This window comes from Vulpes lagopus, chromosome 12 (assembly GCF_018345385.1).
Source record: "Vulpes lagopus strain Blue_001 chromosome 12, ASM1834538v1, whole genome shotgun sequence".
Lineage (NCBI taxonomy): Eukaryota > Metazoa > Chordata > Mammalia > Carnivora > Canidae > Vulpes > Vulpes lagopus.
This window is the reverse complement of record NC_054835.1, coordinates 60,596,353-60,620,448: the sequence shown is the minus strand read 5'-3', so window position 1 is coordinate 60,620,448 and position 24,096 is coordinate 60,596,353. Positions and strand designations below refer to the sequence as shown.

Sequence of the window (24,096 nt, the reverse complement as noted above, 5' to 3'; positions counted from 1 at the left end):
ATGAGCAAAGAATACGAACAGACAATTCTCCAACAAAAATATCCAAATGGCCAAAAAGCACATGAAAAGATGCTCAACATCATTGGCCAACCATGGAAATGCAAATTAGAGCCAAAGTGAGATGCCACTTCACACCCATTAAGAGAAAAACAAGTGTTGGGGGGATGTGGAGAAAGTGGAAGCCTCATATGCCGTTGGAGGAAATTTAAATGGTACTACCATTTTGGAAGACAATTTGGCAGCTCCTCAAAAAGCTGAAGACAGAGTTACCACATGACCCAACAACTCCACTCCTAGACAGATACCCAAGAGAACCAGAATCGTACGTCCACACAAAAACCTGCACACGAATGTTCATAGCAGCGTTATCCATAATCCAAAAGGGACAAATCCAAATGTCCATCAACTGATGAACAGATAAACGGCCTGGTGTATCCAGACAGTGAGTGGAACATTAAGGCATAAAGAGGGACAAGGTACTACTGTTGCGTGCTACAACGTGGATGAACCTCGAAAACATCACACTAAGTCAAAGAAGTCAGGCACAAGACACTATCGTAGATTCCACTTATAGTGACCCACAAAGGCAAATTCAGAGACAGAAAGCAGATCAGTGGTTGTCTGCAGTGGGTGTGTCAAGGAGAAAGGGGGAATGACTGCCCCTGAGCACAGGGTTTCTTTGTGGGACAACAAAAATGTTCTGAAATTAGATTATGATGATGGTTGCACAACCCTGTAAACATAAACCATTGAACTGTACACTCTAAACGGGTGAACTTCACGGTATATAAACTTTATCTCGGTAAAGCTGCCACAAAAATAAGCAGAAATAGGAAACAGAATCTTGACAGTCTCAGAGGCTCCTCACGCTTCGCGATGCCAAGGGCAAAGCCGTTACTCCTGATACCCCACAGCTCAGACGCTAAGAGCACAATGCAGGGCCCCACCCGCCTCTGCACAGACATCTTCATCCTGGACAGACGCCAACTCCCAGGGCATCTGTGCCCAGAGCATCTGTGGCAACACAGCCCCGGATAGGGCCTTCTCCGTCCTTTGCGGGTATCCTTCACTTCTGTCCACACCCAGAGCGGATCCCCATCAGCCAGACCGGGCTTCATAGCGCCACAGCCCCACCCTCCCTCCACGTGCGGAGGCCCAACAGCTGGCACACACAGCTTGGAGCTCGGTGGCCCCTCTGCGTCTGCCACGCTGTGCCCCCGTACCCCTGCTCAGGCCCACTACCAAGCTTCCTCGGGCCCTCCGTCCCCTCCTCTTGTTCCCAGGGGACCATGATGTCACTCCACGTGACGAGTACAGCAGCAGTACACAACTTCTTAATAGGCAACAGCACCCCCACAGGGGTGAAAACCAGTCCTGAGGGACAAGAAAATCTCAGACATTACAATGGTTCATGGCTCCCCGAATGCAAACACACACTGTACCAGTGGTATTGAAATTTCACAGCAGGGAGAAGAGACAGCTGGAAAGTCAGGAAGGTTGATATAAGCAAGCTGAAAGACACAGGTCTAGTTTGCTTTCTCCTGCACAGAAATGCACCGGGCAGTGAGGGCAGAGGCCGGGTGTGTGCTCACGGCAGCCCACGCTGCAGACACTGGGTGAAGTAAAGCACCCGACGTGCTACAAACCGTCCTGATGATGCAAAGCAAATGTCTGCAATACTCACCATCCTCGAGTCGAGAAGGGAGCAACAGACCTCTTCTGCCCAGTTCCGCCAACGCCAGACAGCCACCGTGCCAGGCATTGTCCGTCTCCTGAAAACTGAGACACACAGAAAGCCTGAGATCGCAGCGCTCCTGCCGGCTGCTCGCGCCGTGCACACACACTGCAGGTCCACGTCCTATTCCCGGGAGCCTCACTGAAAGCTGCTCGTGGGTTTTCAGAGTCGGACAGCTGAAGAAGTAAATAAGCATCGTGTCCAGGGCTTCTCTTCAGGTCTCCCGCTGACAAGCACGGGCCCAGGTGGGCCCCACGTGCTGCCAACCGAGGAAGCAGGCCACAGGTGTGCGTCCGCGAGACACCCAGGCTCCACACAGGTTTCCTGACACAGCAGCGTGTGCCAGCGGACTACACACCCAACAACTCACCCTAGCCACAGGCACTAAAGCCCGGGGACTCGCAGCACAGGGATTCTATCAAAATAAGGCTGGACTACATCAGCAGAGAGGGCAGGAGAACTCCTTCCCTGGCTTAAAGCAGAGATGAAAATGTCAGAATGAAATGCCGGTGAGAGAACTGGTTTTGCACTATTTGAAACACAGACTTTTAATAAATGATTCTGCCAATTAATCAAGTCGTAGTAAAATTGTACATCTAATAAAATTTTTCCTGAAGTGGTCGGGAAGCTCACATTTACAAGTCCACCCTGGGATCATGAATAGCGAGAAGTCGTTCTTATAGTGCTAAGGGCTGTCCTGAAAGTTCTACACTCGGCTGCCAATATAAACATGGAAATACGCTTCGCCAAAAAGCAGGAGGCATTATAGGGCCCTTTCCTGTTCTAAATCCATCATTCTGGGCTGCCTGGGCGGCTCGGCGGTAGGGCATTTGCCTCTGGCTCAGGGCATGACCTCAGGGTCCTGGGATCAAGTCCTGCATCAGGCTCCCCGCAGGGAGCCTGCCTATCCCCCTACCTGTATCTCTCATAAATAAATGAAGAAAAATCTTTAATTAAGTAATTAATTAACTAATCCATCATTCTGATGGCAAAGAAATGTTTAAGAAAACTAACTGAACTGTATCCCTCCTAGCAACAAGCAAAAGAACGTGCAGAAAGGAGAAAGCCTAGTCTTATCTGCTCACTCCTGCATGCCAGGGCCTACAGACATGGACTCCCGGAGACAGACGGAGGTGCTGCCCCGTGGGCGTCACCACCAACTAATGCCAATTTTTATTTCCAATTATAAATGTTTAAGTTCCAAGTGTTTTTTAAATGTCTGTCCCAAAGGCCATCTGACCGTTTCAAAATCTAATATTGCATCTTGTGTTCTTTAGGATTTTAAATGGAAAAAATGCTTCATGCTTTTCTTAAGATTTGAGATATTTTTTAAGATTTATTTATTTGAGGGATCCCTGGGTGGCGCAGTGGTTTAGCGCCTGCCTTTGGCCCAGAGCGTGATCCTGGAGACCCGGGATCAAGTCCCACGTCGGGCTCCCGGTGCATGGAGCCTGCTTCTCCCTCTGCCTGCGTCTCTGGCTCTCTCTCTCTCTCTCTGTGTGTGCCTATCATAAATAAATAAAATTCAAAAAAAAAAAAAAGATTTATTTATTTGAGAGCAAGCAAGCGAGCAAGAGAGCGAGTACAAGCAGAGAGGGAGGCAGAGGGAGAAGCAGACTCCCTGAGCCACTCAGGCGCCCCGAGATTTGATGTCTTAAAGACACTGGCAAAAGATCAGCATTATGACGACTCATTTATGACCACAACAATCACCAGTTACACCAATGCCCGTTTCCGAACTAAACGTGTGCACCGCTGCTGGTCAACAGCTATGGAAAGGGGCACAACATTCCATCAGGCCTGTGGCCCGAGGGGAAACCAGGAAGACCAACGCCCTGCTGGCCCCTACTCTGCCCTCCAGGGGGGCTCAGGAACAGCGCCTCCCCCGCACGGCCTCAGGCAGTGCGGCCAGACGTCAGCCCACTCACTCTCTCCAAGGCCCGAACCGCACAAGCAGACGTGGACACAAACATGCAAGGTGACAACACTGTTATCACTGCATCGGCTGAGCCAGGGCACGCTAGCGTGCTGCCAAGTGGCAGAGGGCAAGTTCTGTCGCAGATCCAAGCGCAGGGCAATCCTGGGAGGGTACAGGGTCACGGGAGAATGGAGACCAGCAAGAGGCAGAGCCATGAGTGGGTAGGTTCAGGAGAGAAAGGCCCAGAAGGGCCCAGGGACCCCAGCCCCAAACCACCAGGGGCAGTAAGCAGCACAGAGGAGGAGGACCTCAGAGGTGACCGAGTGGAGCTTGTGGAGGACAAGCAACGGTCAGTGTAGAAGGGATGGCCAAGACATTCTCGTTGATGTACTCGCCTGTGCACCCAATATCCCTGGAGGACACAGGAAAAGTGGTGCCCCTGGGGTACCAGGAGGAGGGGACGATGTGTGCGGGGGCAGGTCAGAGAGAGGCACTTCAGCATCTTTCCTTCCATTTTGAATTTTTAACTAAAATATTACCCAACCAAAAGCAAAGATAAAACTAAGAGAAGAATAGAAAGCAGGGGCAGCCCCAGTGGCTCAGTGGTTTAGCGTCGCCTGCAGCCCAGGGCCTGACCCTGGAAACCCCGGATCGAGTCCCATGTCAGGCTCCCTGCATGGAGCCCGCTTCTCCCTGTGCCTGTGTCTCTGCCTCTCTCTCTTTCTCTCTGAATGAATAAATAAATAAATATTAAAAAAAAAAAAATAGAAAGGAGCCATGTGGTGCATCAGGGGAAGGGAGGTGCTCCCTGGGGCCGCGGCAGGACCACCAAAGGTTTCTCAAAGTCACAGAGACTCCGAGAAGCCGCACCACATTAAATGTAATGGGATCTAAAACTGATAACAGAAATGTAACAGAAATAACTAAAGTCCTCAAATTTAACTTCAAAAGGAAAGCAAAAAGGCTCTGGAGGCTCTGACGACAAGCTCAGCTGAACAACGATGTAAAAGGGTAGAAGGAAAGAAGAGCCACCGCTTTTAGCCGGAAGCATGTCTCCGTCTGATCGTCTCACGTACCTGAAACAATCCAGCACGGACCCAACCACGTCATCCGCCAGCTCTCTGGGAAGCCTCGCAGCCATCCTGCCAATCCTGCAAGCGAGACAGCACTCCGTCAGCATCGCCCCCGCCGTGAGGGGCACAATCGAGGAGGAACCGTCCCCACAAACTCCCCCACTCCAGGGAACGGCGACGAGGGGCAGGCCCAGGGCAAGCCTCGCACACGCTCTGCTCGGCACGAGGCCAGCTGCCTGCAGGAGCCCCATCCTAGCGACAAAAACACACGGACACAGGCACGTCCCAAGGGAGGGAGACACGGGGCAGGTGCGCCCATACGGCAGCAGCGTGCCGGCGTCGAGGCTGCCCCCCACATCCACACTGGACACCCTGACTGGGTCAGCATCCCTCCCGGCCCAGCCCACTCCGCCCACACGGGACTCTGGGCTCAGAGGCTGCCTGCTGCCGAGTGAACGCCTTCTCTGCCAGGGCCCCTCTCTGGTTCCCAGAGGACCAACAGCACTGCCCGCCCGCGGCTCCGGGTTCGGGGGGCCGTGCTAGTGTCTGCTTGCTGCATGGGGGCCGTGCCTGCCTGCGCAAGGCGGGAGGGGCTGCTGACGAGACACGGAAGAGCAAGAAAAGGAACCTTTGCAAGGCAAGAAGGCGAACGTGGCATGCCCATAGTCCTGCCCACCGCGGCCAGAAAGGCCAGATGACGAAGGAGCCTCATACCCCAGTAGCTTATGTTCTTTAAAATTAGAACATAAAGTAATAAACATCTATTAGGAAAAACCATTCCACCTTCGAAAAACCTCTAAAGCATTCGCAGCTCTCAACTGCACATGAAGTGCTGAATGACGGAGGCGCTCACAGACCACGGGCCCCGAGCAGAAGCTGTCGGCCCCGGGCCCAGCTCCCGCAGCGGGACAGCGGGCACCTACCCTTTGGCCGCAGACCACCGCACGATCGTGTCCTGGTCCTTCAGCCCAACCAGCAGCTGCTCTGCAAGAACACAGGAAGGCCGAGACCATGAGCCGCACGCACTCCCCGCCGTCCTAGGGAGGTCCTGCATTGCCCCGGTCACTCAAGAGCACCATGAAGGAAACTACATTAAGAGGGCAGAAAGCACCGCTGAGGAAGACTTCCCGGAGATCAGTGTCAGCCAGAGGGTGTAGAAAAGAGGGTCTCCTGGGGCCTCGGGCACAGGCCAGACTCCAGGAAGAGCCACACAGAGACCCGAAGGAAGTGGGAGATGTCAGAGGCCTCTCGGTAAGGGCATGGCAAGCCCCAGTCAATGGAGACCTTGACCGAGGTCACCAAACACGTAGGAAGGACAGGGGTCAAGTTCACTGTGACCGGGGCAGCGTAGGACCCCAGGGGTTAGGGGAGCAGGAAGTGTAGACAAGTCTGAGAAGCAGCTCACTGTGAAAGGGAAGAGAACGGACGTGAGAAACAGTGAGAGGGACCAGGGGAGGAGCAAGCTGTCCCTCGTGGACAGGGAGGCTGGGGTACAGCTCAACGACGGTGGGAGACCCCACAGTGGGGGTGGGGGGAACCCGACAAGGACGAGTGGCAGGAGGCTGGCAGGGTGTCGGGGCCGCTGCAATGAGGCTCTGCCCTCTGTGTGAGCACGGGACGGTCCTCGGGTCCCTGGGCCCAGGGCTCCTCAAGTTTGCCGCGGGAGGGACACCCCAGGGAAGCCACCACTCCCTCCCCCGAGGAGGCGACCTGGGGGCGGCGGCTGCACCCGGGAAGGCATGGTGGAGGGCGGGGTACCTGGTCCCGAGCTAGAAGGGACGGGCGGGCTCACCCCGGGGAAGCGCTCGGTGAAGAGTGACAGGGGCACCGGACTGCAGGCCAACGGCCACAAGCTCCTTGAAAGGTGCGGAAGGTCCCAGAAGGCCACGTGACGGGGGCACAAGAGGGGAGGAGGGCATGCAGCCAACGCGGTGCTCGCGGAGGAGCGTCCCCCGGCCCGTGGGGGCCCCACCCACCTATCACGCTCTCCACGTCCTCGGGCACGTCATAGTCGCCGTCGCCGTCGCCGTCGGCAGTCTCCGCGGGCATCTGCGACCCCTCCGGACCCTGCGCGCGCGGCTGCAGGTTGGCGGCCAGGGAGCGGCAGCCGCGCTGGTACCTGCAAACACACGCTGCCTGAGCCGCGGCCGCCAGGAGCGAGCCTCCAGGGAGCCAGGGGCCTGGGCCGTGACTCCCCGTGTGCGACAGGCGGCCGTGCAGCCCTGGGAGGCACCCACGGGGCTGCCCACAGGGACCCCCAGCGCGGAGCATCGCACCCGCCCGAGCCCCTGCAGCGGCGCCGGAGGCCGGGGTGAGCGCACCAGCGGACGTGGTCACGAGGGCTCCTGCCCGAGCCCCAGCAGCCCTGCCCTGCCCTCCGGCCGCCGAGCCGCAGGCGTGTCCATGGCTGGCCTGGCCCCGGCTGTCCACGCCACTGCCTCGGAGGCGGGGGCGGACCCCCAGCCGCGCACGAGCACAGCTTCAAGGACACAGAACCTGACGCCACCCACTCGGTCACCCGCAGCCCAGCAGTCACCAGCCGCCCACCACGGCCCACTGTGACATCGTGCCATCCTCTGCCGTTTGGTGCGGCCAGACCCACGGCTCCGGGCCAGGAGGCTGCGGCCGCGAGGGACTGTCCCTCCCAGGGAGGCTCAGGGAGACGGGGCTTCCGCCTCGCCACCCCTCTCCCTGACACAGGCCGGTCGCCACGCTGCACCGCACACTGTGCCCCATGCGCCGGGACCTGTGGGAGGCCTCCAGCAGACAGCCGCGGGAATGTGGCCCCCCAGGACATGCGCGCCCGCGGGCGGGGCCCCACCCCCCAACCGGACACCCTGGTGAAGCCTGAGACACACCCTGACCACGGCCCCAGCTACGGTGCACCCAGATGCCAATCCACAGAAATGAGGGCATCAAACACGCACCATTTTAAGCTGCTCAATCCGGGGGTACCGCTACACGACTGGGATTCTGTCCTTCACAAGAAATCCATGAGGGGTCTTTGTCCCTTTCTGGATGGAGGGTCTTTTGTGACATTAATGAAGGGACCTGGAAGCTCCCAGGCTCCTAAGGATGCAGACTGGTCACCGTGGGAACCAACCAGAGACTGAGGGCTGGAACCTCTCACCTCCTGACCCCCAGAGAGAGGACAGGGGCTGAGGTTCAATGAACCGCCAACAGCCGATGGCTTAACCAATCGTGCCTCCGTAATGAAGCCGCCGTAGAACTCCCGAAGGACGGGGTTTGGAGAGCTCCTGGGTGGTGAGCGTGTGAGACCCAGGGAGAGGGCACACCGCCCCCACGCCCCACCTGCGCTTCTCTCCCACCTGGCTGCTCCTGACCTGTATCCCTTTAGAGTAAACTGGTCCTCTAGTTAACAAAATGTTTCTCTGAGTTCTAGGAGCTGCTCTAGCACGTTAAATGTGCCCGAGGAGGGAAGTGTGGGGATCCCAATTTATACTTAGTCAAGGCACAGGTGACAACCTGGACCTGCTCCGGGCATCTGAGTGATGCAGGTGGGGGCGAACAGGACAGTCTTGTGGGACAGAGCCCTTAACCTGAGGAATCAGACACTACCTCTGGGTAGACAGGGCGAGAACAGGGAGACACCCACAGCTGGCGTCCAGGGAATCTGCTGGTGTGGGGAGAAAAACCACACTTGAGAGCAGGTGTCAGAACGGGAGTAGCAGCACATCACTAACTCAGGTAGAGCATCCCCCGCCACCACAGGAGCATCCTCAGACTCATAACCTGCCCGGCACGGGACCCAACGAGGCCGTTCCCTTGCTCCTGTTCTCAAATCAGTACGCATGCTGATTATCTCACGGGAACGTACTCACCCGAACACTCAGCAACCACAACTACAAAGATGACAGACCTTAGGCGGCCACAGGCTTACCCTTCTGCCATCAACAACTACAAAACCCGGATGGAAATTGAGACCAGCCAGTGGCACACACGAGATGACAATCAAGGCCAGGCTACCATTCCTCACGGCAGGAGGTGCCAGGAGCACCCCACCTCCACCTGCTTCCTCCCCAAAGGTCCTCTCTAAACCGCAGCACAGGAAAGAGAGCTCAAGCACACAGCAGCAGTCTTGCCTGGTGATGAAAAGAATTCACGACCACAGAGATGGTGACTATCTGGGGAGAGATGCCAGAGAAAAACTAACTGCTGGGAAGGAAATCCACAATTGTGCACAGGAGTCCCCTTGGACGACCCCTAAGACGTGTGAGGGCAGGACGAGAACCAGAAGCACCGCGAGAGAGCAGGCAGGAAGCTGAGAGCTGAGCGGAGTCCAGCGGTCACGTAAGGCTGGAGAGTCCCCGCACGTGGGCCCAGCAAGGGAGACCAGGCAGCCGCGCGCTAGAAGACGGGGCGTGACGAAGGAGCAAGGGCTGCGCTCCGGGGAAGAGGAGCGGAAGACAGACCACCCTAACGTGGCCCCAGGAGGAGGGAGCAGCCCCAGCAAGTTAGCAGCCTGCCAGACGGGCTTGCTCCTGGTCAAGAAGGCAGCCGACAGAAGAACGACACTGAAGATAAAACACGAATATAACAGAGGAGATAAAATGGAAGAAAAAGGAAGAGACAGAAAAAAATAGCAAGATGACAGATTTCCATTAAATGTACACAGAAATGCAAACCGAATAAAGTAATTAGGCTGCTGAGTTCTTTTCCTTCCCACATAAAGGTTTACAGTCCCTGTGATCATCCATTCCACGTGCCAACTGAGCTGGAGAACTCAGATGTTCAGCCAAATGTTACTCTGTGCGTGCCTGAGTGCTTTTGGGCGAGATGAACATTTAACCTGGTAGACTGAATAAACCAGATGGTCCTCCCCGGTGCGGGTGGGCCTTGTCCAATCAGTGGAAGACCTGAACAGAGCAAAGAGGCCAACCGTCCGCCGGGGGAAGGAGTTCTTCCTGCCTTTAGACTCAAATGCCACCGTGAGCCCTCCTGGGTCTCCAGCTTTCTGACTCACCCTGCAGATCTCGGGACTTGCCAGCCTCCACAACCACACGAGCCAATTCTTCACAAGTGTCGTGCAAGCGCACGCACATGCCCACTTACCCTACTGGCTCTGTGTCCCTGGAGAATCCTAGTAACTGTACTGAACATTAATTTTCCAAGGCATTTTGGAAACTAACCACTAACACTCAGTCTCATAAACAACTTCTTACAGAATGAGCTATGTGACCCCCAAGGCTAATTAAGTAAAACATCACTAGAACATTAACACACTTCTCTGGAATTTGCTGGAATTTGAGCCAAAGGCTGAGTCGAGCTTTACCGAACAATTCCTCCCAAGCCACCCATATCAATTCTTGAAATAAAACGGAAGACTCTCAGCTCTGTCCCTGCCACCACCGAGTCACACGGAGGCAGAGGTCCGGATGCACTCAAGAGTGAGGAAGGCACTGCTGCTGGGGGACAATCAATGGACGTTAATACCGATTCACAAGAGGCTGAAGACCACCCTCATCCACAACGGCCTAGCACGGGAATCTGCAAAGCTGCCAAAGCCTTAGACACGTGCCCGACCCACCTCTGTGCGCTTGCATCAACTGTGAGGAGCCGGTGTGTGCCGAGCTGGCGCGGGCGCTTTGTGCTGAGCGTCAAGTCAACCTAATTAAGGTTGATGACAACGAGAAAAGAGGGGAATGCACGGGCCTCTGTCAAACTGACAGAAAAGGAAGATAAAGTGGTTGGCTGCAGTTGTGTGATGGTTAAGGACTACAGCAAGGAGTCTCGGGCCAGGGATGTCATCGAGGAATGCTTCAAACACAAGAAATGAACCAATACAGAGCTTGGTTCCTGTTCTCATGAAAATACAAAAACAAAAAAACAAAACAAAAAACCCAAAGAGTGGACAGGCCAGGTGGCTCAGCGGTTTAGCGCCGCCTTCAGCCCAGGGTGTGACCCCAGGGTCCTGGGATCGAGTCCCGCGTCGGGCTCCCTGCGTGGAGCCTGCTCCTCCCTCTCCCTGTGTCTCTGCCTCTCTCTCTCTCCCTGTCTCTAATGGATAAATAAATAAAATCATAAAAAAAAAAAAAAATTCAAAGACTGTTAAAAACACAGTACTCCAAGCGCAGCAGAGAAGTCTGTGTCTGTGGGAGCCACTAGTGCCCCAGCAATGTGTTAATTAATGCAGGCTACCCTCAGACCATTAGTTAAAACACTTTCCGTCCGCGGGCAGAGACAGCCTGGCTTTCTGAATCAACCTCACGGAGCAACAGCCTGCTCTCTTTGAAAGAAGCTTGTACTCAGCATGATCCCTAGTGGAGCTTTCCCTTTCGTGAGCCCCAACTGGTAGTCATATTGCACCTGAATAACGTCACATAAAATGCAAAAGCAAACTTTCCTTACCACCACTCCAGCTTCAATTATCCTAAGATGTAGGGACAGGAGAAAAATAAACTAAAAGGAAAAACCTTTCCTTCAGAATTAGAAACACTACCGAGACACAGAAAATGAAGCGGAAGCAAAGGATAACCAGTGTCCTCTGCCATGGCCACCGGCACCCAGGCAGTCCCACACCAGCCTCCCCGAGAGTCGCTCAGGCCTGGCCCACTGACCTCCACTTTGCCACCCTGGGCTTCAGGAAGGTCAGTCCCAGCCGCTGCACGAGCTTCACTCCAAGTTTCCGGAGCAGGGTCTGGTTGCTGTCGGGGAGGTTGCAGCCCTCCAGGCACCTGAGGACGGTGGCAGCTGCAAATAACAGCACGTTCAGCTCAGACTGGGGGGGGGGGGAGGATCTTTTTTTTTTTTTAAGATTTTATTTTTTATTCATGAGAGACACAAAGAGAAAGAGAGGGGCAGAGACACAGGCAAAGGGAGAAGCAGGTTCCCTGCAGGGAGCCTGACGTGGGACTTGATCCCGGGACCCCGGGGTCACGCCCTGGGCTGAAGGCAGACACTCAACCACTGAGCCACGCAGGCACCTGGGGGGAAGGATCTTGTATGATCTCCCAAATTGCACAATCTGTGTCTGGCACCCACATTAAAACCACAGTTGAGGGACACCTGGGAGGCTCAGCAGTTGAGCGTCCAGGATAAAATGTGAAAGAGAAGGCAGCCCCAGTGGCCCAGCGGTGGAGCGCCACCTTCGGCCCGGGGTGTGATCTTGGAGACCCTGGATCAAGTCCCACATCGGGCTCCCTGCATGGAACCTGCTTCTCTCTCTGCCTGTGTCTCTGCCTCTCTCCCTCTCTCTCTCTCTCTCTGTCATGAATAAATAAAATTAAAAAAAAAAAAGTGAAAGAGACAGTTGATCATACACAGGCCGACTCACATCGCCAACACATCCTGTTACAAACAGACCTTACCGTAGGGTAAACAGTCCTCACGCTTTCCATGCTTAAATATTTGCGCCTAAGAGAAAAAAAAAAATTCTGTTAAGTGTTAAAAAACATATTTAATATAAATATATATAAATATACATATTTACAAATCCAAAACATAAATTATCAAAACAGTTCACTGCATCTTTCCTGATTTTTACTCTAAATAGGACAGAATAGGGATCTCTGGGTGGCGCAGCGGTTTAGCGCCTGCCTTTGGCCCAGGGCGCGATCCTGGAGACCCGGGATCGAATCCCACATCAGGCTCCCGGTGCATGGAGCCTGCTTCTCCCTCTGCCTGTGTCTCTGCCTCTCTCTCTCTCTGTGACTATCATAAATAAATAAAAATTAAAAAAAAATTTAAAAAAAAAATAAATAAATAGGACAGAATAACAGAAGACTAGTTCCCATACATGATAAAGGGATTACAAGAGGCAGGAGAGGCCACGTCCCCAAAGGACACTGTGATCTGGGGGTGCAACCGTAAGGCCCAGTCCGCCTAGGGAGGAGGCAAGGCGTCACCACTGACACATGCCATTAAGGGCATCAGCCGAAGGAGAGTGGAGGACCTCACGGGGTTTTCCTCAACGACCCGTGTATAAGTGAAGGTGCCAAAGGGCACAAGCTACAGGCCCAGCAGCTCTCAGGCTCAGGAGCAAGCGCTCCACACGCTCCCGCAGCGCCAGGCGTGCTGGTCAGCAAGTGAGCAAGGGCTCCCCGTGCTTCGGACACGCGTTTGCTCGTCCCGTGGTGCCCGGGGAGCTGTCTCCCATGCCCCCTCGCTCAGCCAGGCGCCACCCCCAGACTCACAGCCCTCACAAGCTCCAGAAGCTCAACCTGAATTCCACCCTCCACTGTCGGGTCTGGAAGAAAAGGGGGCTAATTCACACCAGCATGCAAGCCTCGAGCACGGAGCACTTCTAAGACTTCCTTAGAGAATTTCCTCTCCTTCCAAAACGGCATTTAAGCCGCAACGTAGAACTACGTGTTTCGGATGGGAAGGTACGTGAGCCATGTGCGCTGGCCTCCCCGGCCCCCCGACACCAGGTCCGGACAGCGAGCTCAGCCCTTCGAGCCGCCCCACCGGCATCAAGGGGCAGACGGGCTACCCTGTGCCGCCCTGTCAGGACCCACAGAATCGTCACAATGGCTGTGGCGTCAAGCCACAGGCTCCGGGGTGGGCCGTTAGCCAACAGAGAACAAACCCCAACTTAGGAAATCCACCCTGTAGGCCAGAGCGCTACCGTCACGGCCTGGACGGCAGACACCGCCCGGCAGCAGGATGGGGACGCGGGGCAGGGTCACAGAGACGGTCCACGCCGGTGCAAAGGTCTGCAGGGGAGGGGAGGACAGTGAGCAGCCAGGAGCACAGCCAGCAGCACCGGACAGGTGAAGCGTTCCCCGAGGGGGCCCTGGGCGCTCAGTCAGCCCTCGCTCGGGTCATGAGCCCGAGACCATGGGGGTCCTGGGATCGAGTCCCACATCGGGCTCCCTGCACATCAGGGCGTCTGCTTCTCCCTATCTGCTCCCCCTGCTCCTGCTCTCTCCCCCTCACTCTCGCTTGCTCAAATTTTTTTTTTTAGTGTTTCTTAGGTTCATTCGCCAACTATTAAGAATTTAAAATATTATGACATGCCAGGAGTGATGGCTCATGTGAACGTTCTTTATTTGCCAAACTCCTCACAGAGTGTAAGAGAACAGAACAAAAGTGGCGAACGCTGGCTGACACGGGCCCAGCGCTGGGCACGGGCACACGGCAACGGCCCCAGCCTGTCCCCACCCCACGAGGCAGCCTGCAGCGAGGCCCAGCCACTGTCTGGACCGACCTCAGGGTACCGGGACTGTGTCCCTCTGCTCCTCCCAACCTTGAATCCCACAGGATCACCCAAGCGCTCTGTGCACCTGGAGAGGAGGGTCACCGGGAACCAACCCGTGAACAGACTCCGGAGGGCAAAGGGATGAAAAGGAAGGAACAACACGCACACGCACACACACACACCAAGGAAGAAAAGCGCTTTGTTTTTGCTAGTTTTTTAAGACTGCATTTATTTATTCGAGAGAGAAAGAGTGAGCATGAGTAGAGGCAGAGGGAGAAGCAGACTCTCCGCTGAGCAGGGAGCCCAACGCGGGATGCGATCCCGGGACCTGAGCCCAAGGCAGGTGCTTTACCAACTGGGCCCCCAGTCGCCCGGGTCTGTGTTCACACATAAAAATGGGGCACGTGCACTGCCGTGGGCTCTTGCGAGCATGTGGCTCCGCAGACACACGCGGGGCAGTGAGTTGGGGGGGGGGGTGGCTGAACCACTCTCGTCTCCTGACCGTCTTAAGGATTCACCGGCCGGGCCGGCAAGCGGGAGGTGCGCTCCTCTCTCCACGGAAGCACACAACGTGAAGCAGCTGCACACGCTGCACAAGCAATCACGCCTCTTTTGAGATCTGAGAGAAATGACCGTCGGGTCTGTTTCTGTTGTTCTAGAAACCAGCACAGTGCAAGGTGCAAACAAAAGGAGTTTCTTAGTAATCACTCTCCGCTGCCACACCTTCCCATCGCTACCCACCCAAGCCTGCTTTTCTGCAACGTGCACACCAGCTTCCCCTCCCCGGGGCATGTTCTGTGCGCGGTGAATCACAGGCCGTCGGCAGCTCGGGAGCCAGTCCGCCCGGCTGCCGAGCAGGAGACGCTGGTCTCAGGCTCCCCGAAGCACCACCAAGTCAAGGCCAAGAAAAGCAGCTCCACCCACGACCCGGGCAAAAGGCCCCCCACGCCACGCCAGCTCCGGGGGCCCTCGGCGGCTCCCGTGAGCTCTGGGAGCTGGTGAGCACGCTCTGAACCAGCCTGCGGGGCCCCTCAACGTGTGGTCCTGCCCCGGGCGCCCCAGGAAAGCGTGCTACCACGATCACCGGCGAGCAGCCGGGCAGGGCTCGGCCAGGTGCTCCCCACTGCACCCCTGACCCGGAGCAGCTCCGGGCCCCTCACGGCAGTCAGGCCACACGCGACGCAGGTAACCGTGAACACGGCTGGCAGCGACCCCACCAGCTCCGGGGCGGACAGCACTGAGAGGTGGGCCACGTCCTCCGCAGCCCCACAGCAAGCCCACCGAGGGCCACAGCTCTCGTGGACGGCCGCAACGGCGCTTCGCAGGGGAATCCTAACACACACTTCAAAGTTCAGGGCAAATGACCCTCCTCCCACCTCCGGCTGGAAACTACTGCCCCCGCGGGCTGTGAAGGAGCCTATGTCCGCCCCCGCCCCCCGGGACAGCAGGAAGCTGGGGCTGCCGGGAGGAGCACTGAGAACACAGAAGCGGGGGGTCCTGAGGGCAGCGCCCACCTGGGCTGCACCCCCTCCAGGGGGAGCCCTGCCAGCAAAGGGGGCGAGCCGGGGGGGCCAGAGGCACCGGCAGGCCCCAAAGACGCAAGCCCTCTCCTCTCCTCTCGAGGACGACCACGCTGGGTGCGGCCCTCGGACCCCCACCGCCCAGCTCAGGGCGCCAGTCACACGTCACACACTGACCCGCCGCACAAAGACCCTCAAGGACCTTTAACAGCAGGTTCCAAACACTGCAAAGCTGAGAGAAGTGGAAGCTCCCCGTTAAGAGGGTTAGAATCAACCCGTGAGCAACAGAGCTGGGGCTGCTGCGGCCTCCACAGCGGAGGGGGGAGGGCCAGCAGGACACGCGGGGCAGACCCAGGATGAGCAGGACCTCAGGCCCCCGGGAGGCCTCTGTTATTCCCACTGGCTTCAACAGCTGACAATTTTAGATAAAAATAACTTTCTCAATCAATCGAGAAGTACCAGAAATCCTAGTCACACGTCCCCCACTTGCCTGCCCCAGGATGGACGCAAGGTGCAAGGACACGCCTGCCACAGAGAACCCAACAACACGCGTGCACCAGGGCAGGGAGGGGCTCTGAGCCCACCTGAGGCCCCGGCCCCTCCGCGTGGACGAGGAGACGCAGGGCGGCAGGAAGAAGGGGTGGCCCCACGGAGAGAGCCTCCCCGCTGCCTGGTCTCCTAACCCCGGGCACGGCGACAGGTGCCAGCGCAGGGCCCGAAACCCCGGGGAGCCCACACGGCCCGCCTGCCCGCCCCCCCCTCCGGGCCCCAGAGCGACAGCACCGAGGGTGGTACAGACAGAGCCCAGCTGAGGCGGGGGAGGCAGGGGGGCCGGGGACCGGCTCGGGGCTGGCCAGCTCCCCTCCGGAGAGGCCCCGGGCACAGGGCCCCGCGTACCAGGACAGGACAGCCTGGCCGGGACACACCCCGAAGCCTCGTCCACACGGCCCGAGCCTGCACCGGGGCCCCAGGTGAACGCTGCAGAGGGGGACTCACGGGGCGTGAAGCACAACGGGTGCACCGAGCTAGGGCCCTGGGACGGAGGAGGGGGAGCAGGAGCCAGAGGTCAAGGGGGGATCTGGAGAAACCTCAGCTGCCCCCAAGCGGCAAGGAAAAGCCTGAGGAACACCTGCTTCCAGGGAGGCGTGAGAGCCCGACCCCCGAGGGCAGGCCCGCGGCCCTCGCAGCTCGGCCCCGGCCGTCCAAGAGGCAGGCAGAGCCGTGACCGTGAGCGACAAGGCCGGCTCCCTGCGAGCGTGCACCTGTCCAGCAGGACACGTCGCCTCCGCACACGGCCGGCGTACAAAGCAGGCCCGTCACTGCGGGGGAAGCCGGGCCACACACCGTGCGTGTTTCAACAAGACTCCGGCCGCCCCGCTGCCCGCCCCGCGTAAACTGCTGAGTCCCGTGAAATTAAAACAGTATCAGAGCTGGCGGCTCCGTGGACTTAGACCCGCGGGAACGGCAGGTACCCATCACGTGAATTCTACAGCAGCGCACGAACACCACGCGCGTGCACACACGTACTGGAAGACACGCACGTTCATATGGTTCTTGCCGCGCCTCCCCCCACCCGGACCCTGCCCCAGCGGGGGCCAGGGCCGCACAGCCCCGTGGGGACCGTCTGTCCTCCGGCCACGCTGCACCCCAAGTGAAACCACAGGGTGTCAGTCTCCAGAGAACCCGGAGAGAAATCAAAGCCTACGTGAGAAGTGTTTTGGATAATCAAGTGGCTTCTCTTCATCTTCAAAGAGCATGACACGCACTAATTAGCCTCCACACCACCCTGTGAGGTAAGAGGCTTGTTATTTCCCTTCCACAGGCGGGGAGCACGGAGCAGGGCCTTCACCTCCGCCTGGGGTCACGGGCGTCGCTACAGGCTGTCCCGAGGCTCGGGACTGGCCCGCAGCAGATCGGCCTCCCTTAGGGCAGCGAAGCACCCAAGGGCAGAGCCAACACACCCTGCAGCCCAGGACGTGCGTTTCTGGTACATCCTGCCCTTGGAGAAGCGACAGCCGCTCTACCTGGACACTCCCTTTATTGACTTAGACTTCAGGCAAAACCAGAGAGGCCTCGGCGTCTCACCTCACACACGCACTCAGCGCCAGGGACAGGAGCACTTGGTTTTTAAGGTTTCCAGCAAAACATCTTCTCCTTTGACGAGAGCCGTGCTTTCATCAAGGGTAAGTGGCCTTGCGGTGAAGAGGGCACACGGTCGTAACCGGCGAAGAGGAGAGTGTTTTACTGCCACACCTGCCCGGTGTTCCCCCCGCCTCGCAGCCACACAGGGCACGCACGGAGGGAAACCCCACAGCACCAGTCAGTCCTCGGCCCTTCGATCTGGGCAGTGGAAGCCAGGATGGCCCAGCTATCGATAAGGAAGCCCACATAGCGTATTTTCAACTTTTCATACTTGGTTTTCCTTCTCTGAACTTTCCCAATTTGCAATGATCCAATTGCTTAAAGTACGACTAAACCCGAGGACCTTCGAGTGATAGGAAACTGCCAGACTCCAGTCCCCCCCCATCCCCCTACAAGAGTTAAAATTCATCGCTGCAAGAGGAACATGCTTCCAGGAAAATAAAGTCCAACCCTAGTTTCGATGGTGCTCGTTACGAGTTCACCTGTTTTGCCTAACACACTAATGAACAGGTGGATAGAAATGAAGCCAAGTGCATCAAAGGAGATGAAAATCCGAAAGCACAATACACCTGCAAGTTTCATCACGCACAGCGGACGCCCAGCCTCTGCCGTGCAGGTCTGACGAGCTCATGGCGAAACCTGCTCCTGCTCAGAGAGCCCAGCACCCACACCACTTCCTCCTGCCCAGGCGGCATCGGCAGTAATTACACCAAACCACCCCTTTGAAAAGGAAAAAGAGAAAAGGAAACAAGACGTGTGATTCCAGAAAGACCTAGGGGCTGCAGAAGGCTCCGGGAGGCTGGACCCCGCGGGCGGTCGCTTCCCAGCAATCCCATTCACTCTCCTCCCTGGGGTCTGGGCTGCCCTGTCAGGCTATCGCCCACCTTGCTGAGGGCACGCCTCTCCGGGCAGTGAGGAGCAGCTGCCAACGCTGCTTCACTGCCCTGCTGGGTGGATGGGGTGGGAGCTCTTGGGAAAATCTCCCTATTCCTCAGGAAGGAGAACAAGAGAACGTCTCCTAAGTGTGGAGCCTGGAGACATCCCGGGCACTACCCCACTCCTGGCTGGCTCTCCCCACTGAGGAGAATGCTGACCCAGGCCCACAGCTGGCGGGACAACACACGGGGCCTGCCTTTGCCACACCAGCCCTGGGTTTTGCCACCAAAGGCATGCATCTCCAACCTAGGAGCAAGAAACAGAAAACCTGGGAACAATCTAGAGACAACACAATCATCAAAATTTTTTTTTAAAAATAAAAGGACCCAGGGCAGAGCAATTGCAGAACCAGACAAACAGGGGTCCCCATGTCCTTCTCCAGCCTTCAGTAAGAGCACCAGCGCTCCGAGGACCTGACCCGGGACAAGTGAGCCACCGGGAGCTCTCGCAGGTGGCTTGAGCGCACAGGCCTACCACCGTGTCTTCTGGGAAAGCTGCCTCCTCGCCGCCAGCCCAGGCAGGAGCCACACAGGCCTCACCTGCCTGCAGGTCCCTGGGGCGGTCACGGCAGGCTCCGGCCCCCCAGGCTAGGCACCCTGCTGGCCCAGCTGCCCCTGTGCACACGAACGCAGCCGTGGCTCCTGGAAGGGTGGCTTTTGGGCAAGGGCTACAGGAGACCCTGGGAGCCTGTCCCAAATGCAAATTGCCGACTGAGCAAAGAAGGTCTAAAATAGGACCATACCCGCAAGAGGAAGTTAGGTCGCCTGTGCCTACTCCTGCGCCCACACTCAGGTGGGTCTAGCATTCTGCCCTGCAGGCCACAGCAGACCACAGGCCCCAGCCACATTTTGTCAGACCTTCCAATGGTTTCTCCGTGACCTAAGACTTCTCAATGTGACTCACAGCAAAAAATGAAGAATCCACTTACACCCAAACCTTCACATAAAACAGCTCTGCTGTTCGCCCATCCTTTACCAGAATTAGCTAAAACATAAAGGCGCTCCCCCAGGATTCAGGCGACGAGAGCCTGTGTCTCGCATGTCCCCCCCATCCGCATCCACGTTCAGCGCCCTCTCAGGCCAGCCTCGCCCCGCACTGACTCCCATTACAGCAATTACACTGACAACCCCAATAAAACCCTCTGTAAGCACCACCTCCACACACAGCTGGAAGGAAAGCCACCTGAGGGCACAGGCCACGTGTCTACACAAGCTGATACGCCATGTCTCATCGACGTAACAGGTGTGTGGCCATGAGAAAAATTAAGACCTCAAAAACAGAAAATACTTAAACTGTTAAAGAAAAAGCTCTTGTTTCATACCCAAAGGGAACTAGAATATACGCTCCAACAAAAAGCTGCACGCAGAGGTTTAAGTGAGCCCCACTCCCAACAGCTAGGAATACCCAGACAGTGGACTACCAGTGGGCGTGAAAAGGAATGAATTACTGACCTAAGCCACAACATGGCTGAACTCCGGAAACATGATGCTAAGTGGCGAAGGTCACTTGTTGTACGATTCCATTTATGCAAAATGTTCAAAAGGAGCAAATCCACAGAGATGGAAACTAGATTAAGGTTTGCAGAGGGGAATGGGGAGTGACTGTTAATGGGTGTGTGGTTTCCTTCAGCGGTGATGAGAATATTCTGGAATTAGATCGTGGTGAGGGGTGTGCAACCTTGTCCATAAACAAAATCATCACTGAGTTATACACTTTTAAAAAAGTGGGTTACTTACGGTATGTGAATTATCTTGGGTTTTTTATTTTTTAAGATTTAAGAGAAAGCACGCATGAGCACGTACATGCACGCACACATGCATGTCCAAGAGGGGAGAGAAGCAAAGAGAGAGCGAGGAGGAGAGATGCAGACTCCCCGTGAGCGCGGGTTCCCAACACGGGTTCAGCTCCACGACCCAGGAGATCACAATCTGAGCCAAAATCAAGAGTTGGACGCCCAACTGACTGAGGCACCCTGGCGCCCATCTCTCAATATTTTTGAAAACCTAGTGCACAGCCTATCACGTTCATACACAGAATGGAACAAAGCGTGAAAAAAGCAGCACCTCAACAGACCACAGGAATTCAGCATACGTTCTATTTTTCCAGGTTTCTTTATAAAATGTCCTAAAATACTCCCATCAACTGAAAGGCTGGCCTTCCCAAAGACAACAGCGGCAGAGGTGGAAAGAAACAGACGCCGAGAACATTCCTGAGAGAGGCCAGGCAGTCTGTGCCCCAAGCGCCCGGGAGAGGGAGCGCAGGGAGAGGGCTTTCCCCAGGCCCCGTGGCCGACCCGGCGCTCACCTCCCCTCCCACAGCTGGGCCCACTGCCCCGGGTGATAACTTTCCGCTGGCCCTCGCGGCTTCCTACACCTCGTCCCACCCGGCAACAGCCGACACACAGGACAACACCCAAGAAAATGTCACGCTGAGTCATGGGTCCAAACGCCTCCATTTAAAGGCAGTCCAAAATGCCTTGCCCTCCAGAAAGTAGGCCATGGGCCTCTACAGCTCCAGAAACAAGGCCGAGAACCAAGTTTCACCTGCTGCACTTAAAGAGCAAAGAGGAGGCACCGTGCCCACGACACCCGGACCACGAGGGCCTGGGCAGCTGCCCCTCTTCTGGGGACGTCCTCATCAGCACTAAAAGACGACACAACAGACAGAAGGAGCGGGAAGTGGGCACCAAGCAGTGCGCTCTGGGCGGGTGCTGTTGTGTATTTAACACACTTTTACTAACATCCTGACCCGAGCAGCTGAACAAAAGCAAATTTCGAATCACCTGCCCTACTTCATCAGAGCCGGTTCCAGTAATCACACTCTACAGGATTACGCAGCAGGAACCCCGCCGAGGGTGTGCCCCGCCCGCCGCCCGGCTCTGTGGACACTGCCGCCCCCTGGTGGCGACGCGCCAGGTGCCGGACCGCGCTGCTGGGGTTAATGGTCTCCCTATGCTCGGCCTATTTCAGGACGGACTCCAAGGTGAGCACGACTTGCCCCCCGCCCTCCCGGGCAGTGCTTACCAGGGCCTGCAGCGTGCCATCCATGGCAATGACCCCCTCGATGGTCTGGAAGGAGGAGCGGGCCAAGGTGTGCAGGCTCCAGTCCAGGAAGCTGGCCATCTTCTTCTGCTTGACATCAGGCCGCGTGACAAACCTGCCAGAAGGACGCAAACAGGCAGGGTGAGCGCTCAACCACGGCCCCAGAGGAGAGCTCCCCCTCTGCGGCCCACCGTGTCCTCCCGCCGAGAGGAGTCTTCACACCAGGATCTGTTCTCCGCAGGTGGGTTACATCCTCCTTTCAGGACACGCTCTCCAGGGCGCTCTCCGATCTAAAATACCAGACACCACCCAGACCACGGCGCCCTCTGAGGTCATGTGCCAGTCCCCCACCCCGTCTCCTCCCTGCTGGGCTCCCACTCCTCCCGAGGCCCCCTACGCCGCAGGACCACGTTTACCTGGCCCCAACACTACCAGGAACCCCGAACCCACCAACACCTACGACTCAGCCCTTCCCTTCGCCTCAGGACACTGGACCGCCTCGTACAGCAAAGCCTGGCCCCAGGCCCCTGTCCCTGCGCCTGCGCTGGGTCTCCCTTCCCCATCCCCTCCACCCAAGGCTGCACAGCCCCTTGCACAGCCCTCACCTGCTCAGCTCGGCACTCTCTGGACATTCAGATGGTACGTGCTAGATCCTGCACGCGCTCACACTCCTGGTCTAGGCCAGCAGCCACCCCCCATCCCCACACCAAACCGGCCTCAGCTATCTGACTCGGGGGCTCAGGTTGAGCCCGTGCTCTCCTTGGGAAGCTTCCACTCTCGAGACAGAAACACGGGAAACAGGCGAAGAACATGAAGAGACAGACGGGGGGAGACGTGCAGCCTCCCAGAGGGCCCAGGGACACCGTCCCAAGGACACATGGGACTGGAGAGCATCAGGAGAGAGGACCTCACTCCCTTCACCTGCCCCCCACAGAACACGCTTGGCGGGACCCTGCACTTAATGCTCTGCAAACCCGTTTTGGGGGTCCGCTTCTCCCCCGTGGGAGGGTCCGCTTCTCCCCCGTGTTGTCACCACGTACATGACGGCCCGCTCCAGAGCCGTGGTTCTGGCACCTGCCTCAGCACCCTCGCGGGAAGCTCTCATCCAACCACAAGCCCTCCCACCTCAGGGCCCTCTCTCCCCTCAGAACAGCCACGGCCCAGTGTATCAGACGATGCTCAGCCAGTGCAGTTACACGCAGCCCATTCCGGAACACTCGGAGAAGCTGCCTGCCCAGCACCTGGCAAACCGGCAGGAGCATTTTTAACGCACTGAAAACCAGCCTCAACCACGCGAACTGCGTACTCGTCCCGATCACTAGGTGGTGCCGGAGAGTCCCGCCGAGTGGTTGCCTGTGTCCCCAGGTCACCATTCCCGGAGGACATCAGGGCAGGACCACAGGGCAGGGCCTCAGCTCCCCAGGCCCCAGGTGCCATGGTCCACAGAGTCAAACTCAGCATGGCTGTACCAAACCCTCAGGACTGCTCGTAATAATAAATAATAAAAGCCTTGTTTTTTCCGTGTAACAAATTTGGCAAATGTGTTAGAATCACACACAGTACTGATGAAAGTATGGGGAAGAGATAACCCTGCCAGTTAATTGCACTTAAAACCCCTAAAATGGGAATCCCTGGGTGGCTCAGCGGTTCAGCGCCGCCTTCAGCCCAGGGCGTGATCCTGGAGTCCCCAGATCGAGTCCTGCATCGGGTTCCTGCATGGAGCCTGCTTCTCCCTCTGCCCGGATCTCTGCCCCCCCCGCCCGCCTCTCTCTCTCATGAATGAATGAATGAATGAATGAATAAATAAATCTATCTTAAAAAAAAAAAAAAAAAAACCTAAAATGTCCGTTCACCTTCCAGGAATTCACCCCTAAGAATCAATCAGAATGGTCCAAAGTTTTACGTAAGACGTTCACAATGACATTGACTTTGCTAACAAGCTGCAGAGCAGCAGTCGCACGTCCCGTAGGGGACTGGAGAAACAGTAACAGATTCACACCATGATCATGTTTTGGAAAAAGACTGAATGAAGCTCCAGGTCCATCTGTTGGCACCTGGTACAACAATAATGTTTTCCAACGTGCCCACGGACAGAAGGACAAAAGACAGAAGCAGTTACGTCTCTGGGAGATGACGGTACACGTGGAGTTTGTACTTTATATTTTATTTTCCAAAACGTGATTACTCTTACAATTAAAAAGAAACTCATTTTTTTAATCACAAGAAACCTCTGTCCAGTGAGTACCTCCCTCCCCTCAGGTGAAGCAATGCAGGTGAGCTCACCTGTTCCCCCCCCCCCCCAAAATCAGTTCTACACAAGCTCTGCCCTGTGGCGCAGGAAGTGCTTGCACAAACACCTCAGCCAGGGCCCCACTGCCCTACAAAGGGTTTCTCTCTTTTTTTTGTAAGGTTTTATTTTTTTAAAATGTTTTTAATTTACTTATTTATTCACGAGAGAGACAGAGAGAGAGAGGCAGAGACACAGGCAGAGGGAGAAGCAGGCTCCATGCAGGGAGCCCGAGGGGGGACTCGATCCTGGGATCCCAGGATCACACCCTGGGCCAAAGGTGG

General features: G+C 56.6%; 1 protein-coding gene and 1 pseudogene across 1 annotated transcript in view; one reads left to right on the top strand and one right to left on the bottom strand.

The window, feature by feature from the left end:
• TBCD (tubulin folding cofactor D) overlaps positions 1-24,096 on the bottom strand; it is a 138,819-nt gene that overhangs the window by 100,410 nt on the left and 14,313 nt on the right. The window contains exons 7-13 of the mRNA XM_041725698.1: positions 21,508-21,640; positions 12,055-12,100; positions 11,305-11,437; positions 6,703-6,845; positions 5,650-5,710; positions 4,730-4,804; positions 1,685-1,779 (exon numbers count right to left, since the gene is read on the bottom strand). Of these exons, the coding sequence (XP_041581632.1) occupies positions 1,685-1,779; positions 4,730-4,804; positions 5,650-5,710; positions 6,703-6,845; positions 11,305-11,437; positions 12,055-12,100; positions 21,508-21,640 (686 nt within the window). The remainder of the gene's footprint in view (positions 1-1,684; positions 1,780-4,729; positions 4,805-5,649; positions 5,711-6,702; positions 6,846-11,304; positions 11,438-12,054; positions 12,101-21,507; positions 21,641-24,096) is intronic.
• Positions 8,598-10,523, top strand: LOC121473152 (annotated as a pseudogene).